The following is a 5,273-nucleotide window of genomic DNA, read 5'->3' as shown; positions in this document are numbered from 1 at the left end:
TTACGGAGAATAATATGTTGGACCCGGAGGCTGGTGGGGTGGTAGGTGAGGACCAGGGGAACCCTATTCCTAGTGGGGTGGCGGGAGGATGCAGTGAGAGCAGATGTACGTGAAATGGGGGAGATGTGTTCAAGAGCAGAGTTGATAGTGGAGGAAGGGAAGCCCTTTTCTTTAAAAAAGGAAGACATCTCCCTCGTCCTAGAATGAAAAGCCTCATCGTGAGAGCAGATGCGGCGGAGACGGAGGAATTGCGAGAAGGGGATAGCGTTTTTGCAAGAGAGAGGGTGAGAAGAGGAATAGTCCAGATAGCTGTGAGAGTCAGTAGGCTTATAGTAGACATCAGTGGATAAGCTGTCTCCAGAGACAGAGACAGAAAGATCTAGAAAGGGGAGGTAGGTGTCGGAAATGGACCAGGTAAACTTGAGGGCAGGGTGAAAGTTGGAGGCAAAGTTAATAAAGTCAACAAGCTCTGCATGCATGTAGGAAGCAGCGCCAATGCAGTCGTCGATGTAGCGAAGGAAAAGTGGGGGACAGATACCAGAATAGGCACGGAACATAGATTGTTCCACAAAGCCAACAAAAAGGCAGGCATAGCTAGGACCCATACGGGTGCCCATAGCTAATGTTCCATGTTCTGCTTTTGACTTTAGAGCACGCTGGTGTATTCCAACAACCCCACTGTGTGGGACACTGCCCTTTAGAAGTGAAAATAACCCATAACGTTGAAATGGACAGGGAATAAGGTGGGTAACTAACAATGTCATTCTTCCTCGGCCCAAACAACATGTCAGACATAACTGCAGTCAGCACGTCTTCTTCAATCTGCAGAAAGTCATGCAGGAAATTCAAGGGAAACCTTAGAGTGGTGACTGATTGGAAGCCATCACTACAGGGAAAGCGAAAGGTGAACAGCAGGGAAAGATTTAGAAGGACTGTCATGGAACAGAAAGACTGGCTGGGACCAGCTGGGTGTAGTTGACTCCCTAATGTACACTGGGTGTGTTGTAGTTTCACTAAGTACCTGAGACAGTTGAAAATAGAACTGATTTATTTGTCACAGATTCAGAATATTAAACTCCAGTTGCATTAAATGTGAACAATAGCAGAAGGAACTCCTCCCAGTCCCAGTGACCAGGGTGCTGAACTGGGTGTGATGAACAGCAGCAATAATTTCAGAGTTTAACACCAACAGCCATTTTTGAACTTGTCTCTGGATTTGGTAACTGTGATGGTTAAATATCAAGCATGCAACTGATTTAAACTTTTTCCCCAGTGTGAACTCCATAATGCTTCTGAAGGTCGGCTGAATGATTGAATTCCTTCCCACAGTCTGAGCAGGTGAACAGCCTGTCCCCAGTGTGAACTTGGTAGTGCGCCACAAGGTTGCTTGACTGAGAAAATCCCTTCCCACATTCAGAGCAGGTGAATGATTTCTCCCCAGTGTGAACTCGCTGGTGTGCTTTCAGGTGAGATGTTCGACTGAACCCCTTCCCACAGTCTGAGCAGGTGAATGGTTTCTCCCCAGTGTGAACTCGCTGGTGTGCTTTCAGGTGAGATGAGTGTGTGAATCTCTTCCCACATTCAGAGCAGGTGAACGGCCTCTCTCCAGTGTGAACTCGCTGATGTTGCTTCAGGTAAGATGTTCGACTGAATCCCTTCCCACAATCTGAGCAGGTGAATGGTTTCTCCCCAGGTGAAATTAAGTTTTCTGTTTTAACTCAGTGAGTCCACTGGAACTGGGGTGCTAAGAACTCACCAGCATTTGTTGATCTGTTCTGTCTGTGGGAAGCGATTCATCCTGTCATCCAAGCTGATAATACGACAGAAATTTCACAGCAGTGAGAAGCCATTCACTTGCTCTGTCTGCTTTGTAAGGGATTCACTCACTCAGCCAATCCGCAGACACACCAGTGAGTTTACGGGAAGAGAGACTGTTCACTAGTTCCATGTGTGGGAAGAGATTCACTCAGTAATCTGATCTGCTGACAGATGAACAAGCTCTCACAGTGGAAAGGCTGTCCACTTGTTCAGGCTGTGGGAAGTGATTCAGTCTGTCATCCCATCTGCAGACACACCAGTGAGCACACACGAGAGAGGCTACTCACCAGGTCAGTCTGTGGCATTCACTTAGTCATCCCACCTACAGATACTCCAGTCAGTTCACACTGGAGAGAGGTCATTCACCTGCGCAGAGTGTGGGAAGGGATTCATTCGATCATCTGACCGACTGGCACACCAGTCAATTCACAGGGGGGGTGGGGGATGCTGTTCACCTGTGCAGACTGTGGGAAAGGATTCAATCAATCATCTGACTTATTGGCACACCAGTCAGTTCGCACTGGGGAGAGGCCGTTCAACTGCTCAGAATAGACAATAGGTGCAGGAGTAGGCCATTCGGCCCTTTGAGCCAGCACCGCCATTCACTGTGATCATGGCTGATCATCCACTATCAGTATCCAGTTCCTGCCTTATCCCCATAACCCTTGATTCCACTATCTTTAAGAGCTCTATCCATCTCTTTTTTGAAAGCATCCAGAGACTTGGCCTCCACAGCTTTCTGGGGCAGAGCATTCCATATATCCACCACTCTCTGGGTGAAAAAGTTTTTCCTCAACTCCGTTCTAAATGGCCTACCCCTAATTCTTAAACCGTGGCCTTCGGTTCTGGACTCACTCATCAGCAGGAACATGCTTCCTGCCTGCAGCATGTCTAATCCCTTAATAATCTTATATGTTTCAATAAGATCCCCTCTCAGCCTTCTAAATTCCAGTGTATACAAGCAGTCGCTCCAATCTTTCGACATATGACAGTCCCGCCATCCCAGGAATTAACCTTGTGAATCAATGCTGCGCTCCCTCAATAGCAAGAATGTCCTTCCTCAAATTTGGAGACCAAAACTGCACACAGTACTCCAGGTGTGGTCTCACCAGGGCCCTGTACAGCTGCAGAAGGACCTCTTTGCTCTTATACTCAATTCCCCTTGTTATGAAGGCCAGCATGCCATTAGCTTTTTTCACTGCACGTGGGAAGGGATTCACTCGGTCATCTCAGTTGAAGGCACATCTGCGAAATCACACTGGGGAGAGACCGTTTATCTGCTCAGACTGTGGGAGTGGATTCACTCAATCATCCCAATGAAGGTACATTGCTTCCCACAGACAGAACAGATCAACAAATGCTGGTGAGTTCTCAGCACCCCAGTTCCGGTGGACTCACTGAGTTAAAACAGAAAACTTAATTTCAGACACAAAGCATGTTTCCAATTGGGATGAGATACTTCTTCATTTCCTATGATCAACAAAAGATATATCGGTGTTACAAAGGAAGTATCTGGTCACTCTTTAAATACCTGACAGAGACACTGGAACTGACGTGTTGTTGTGTTTGAGCTTCCTGTACACAGATTCTTTGTCATTTCCAACCTGTAAAAAGATTTACAAAATACATCAATGGGTGAAGGACAGCATTTCGGATGAGATCATCTTTGTCTCGATGATGATGTCTGACATCACATTGTTACAGCGAGGTTCAACCCAACTAGGAGGAACAATTCCTGATCTTCTAACTGCGTACAGATCAAGGACCGGACTGACCATCCAGTTCTCTGTTTCACTGCCTGTATCAGGATGGACCATTCGTGCCTGACTTCAGTTTGTGACATGGCTCAGTTTGTCTCTCTCCATTAATATTATTTCAGGTTCTGGTCAAGTCCAACAGCGCTACAAAAAGCACATGATATTAAACAGCTGAGACTTTCTAATTACTGTGATCCCCACCCCCCCAGGAGTGACAGAGGTGAACTCATCAACGGTAATGACAATGAACATGAAGGGGAGGGCAGTTGTCTTTCCCATTGGATTGTGGCACCTTTGTGATATGAAAGCTACAGGTCATTTGTTACCCAGGAGAAAGGTGTTTTTGATATTATTATCCAGAGAAAGAGGTAAAACAACGGTGAAATCTGATGGAAGGATTTTGTTCATTTTTCCCCTGCAGCACTAACTGATATTTTCATTCACTGGAAGGTGGCCTCTTCATCTGAGATTAACTCGGAACTATACCTTTGTTCTGAGTTCCTAAAGCTTGGGTTTAGAGAGCCAGGACTTCGCAGTCTGGCAGATCCACACATTCCCATTCCCTCTGCCTCCATGGAATGCTGGGGAAAATACTAGAATTATCACCCATGGCTTCCTCTGTACCCAGAAAAACCTTACAGGAACCAACAGCAGACTGTCTTTCAAGAGGGTGAACCCTCCACAACATGACAGGCTCTGAAAACCTATGCCAACCAACTAGTGGGGGTGTTCAGACACATTTTCAATCTCTCATTGTAATACACACAAATTCTGGAGGAACTCAGCAGGCCAGGCAAACTTTTCATTGAATACCTACTCGTCCATAGATGCTACCTGGCCTAAGTTCCTCCAGCATTTTGTGTGTATTACTTTGATTTCCAGCATCTGTAGATTTTCTCGTTCGTGATTCAATCTCTCATTGCTTCAAAAGGACAACGATCATACCAGTACCAAGAGGAGCAGGGTGTGCTGCCTTAAACACTATCAACACTACAGTGATGAAGTGTCAGTCATGGCTCAATCAACTCCTGTCTCAGTAAGGACCTGGACTCACTGCAATTTGGCAGTTGCCACAATAAGTCTGCAGCAGATGTGATCTCATTGGCTCTTCATGTGACTGTGGATCACTTGGACTTATGTCAGGATGCTATTTACAGCTCAGTATTTAACACAATCGTTCCCAAAGTTCTGACTGAAACGCCCCAACAGCTAGGTGTTTATACGTCCTTCTGTAACTGGATCCTCAGCTTCCTCTCAGAAGACCACAATCTGTGCGGATCAGTAATACTTCTCCAGCTTGCTGCCAATCAACACTGACACACTGCCAGGCTGTATGGTTAGCCCATTGCTCTACCCTCTGTACACCGATGATTGTGTGGCTTGGCACAGCTTAGATGCCAGCTCTAAATTTGCTGTCAATGCATCTATTTTTGACAACATTTCAGATAGTGCCAAGAAGATGTACAGGAACAAGATATATCAGTTGGTTGACTGGTATTGCAGCAACAACTTGCACTCAACACCAGTAAGCCCAAAGAACTGATTGTGGACTTCAGAAAGGGTAAGGCGAGTCACCAGTCATCATAAAGGGATCAGACTGGAACGAGTAATCAATTTCAAGTTCCAGAGTGTCAATTTGTCTGAGGATCTACCCTGGGCCCAATATATCAATGCAGCTACAAAGAAGGCAGGACAGTG

The 5,273-nt window shown here is 46.0% G+C and overlaps 1 protein-coding gene across 1 annotated transcript; it reads right to left on the bottom strand.

The window, feature by feature from the left end:
* Positions 1 to 757: 757 nt before the first annotated feature.
* LOC134353483 (gastrula zinc finger protein XlCGF9.1-like) lies at positions 758 to 3,635 on the bottom strand. Its single transcript, XM_063061487.1, has 3 exons — positions 3,594 to 3,635; positions 3,350 to 3,422; positions 758 to 1,708 (listed from the first exon to the last, which is right to left on the bottom strand). The coding sequence occupies exons 1-3, from the start codon at positions 3,633 to 3,635 to the stop codon at positions 1,257 to 1,259; spliced, it is 567 nt and encodes a 188-aa protein (XP_062917557.1). The 3' UTR covers positions 758 to 1,256.
* Between the last annotated feature and the right edge of the window lie 1,638 nt (positions 3,636 to 5,273).

Source organism: Mobula hypostoma, chromosome 11 (genome assembly GCF_963921235.1).
Source record: "Mobula hypostoma chromosome 11, sMobHyp1.1, whole genome shotgun sequence".
NCBI classification, from domain to species: Eukaryota; Metazoa; Chordata; class Chondrichthyes; order Myliobatiformes; family Myliobatidae; genus Mobula; species Mobula hypostoma.
The sequence above is the reverse complement of the archived record's forward strand: the minus strand, read 5'-3'. Positions and strand labels throughout refer to the sequence as shown.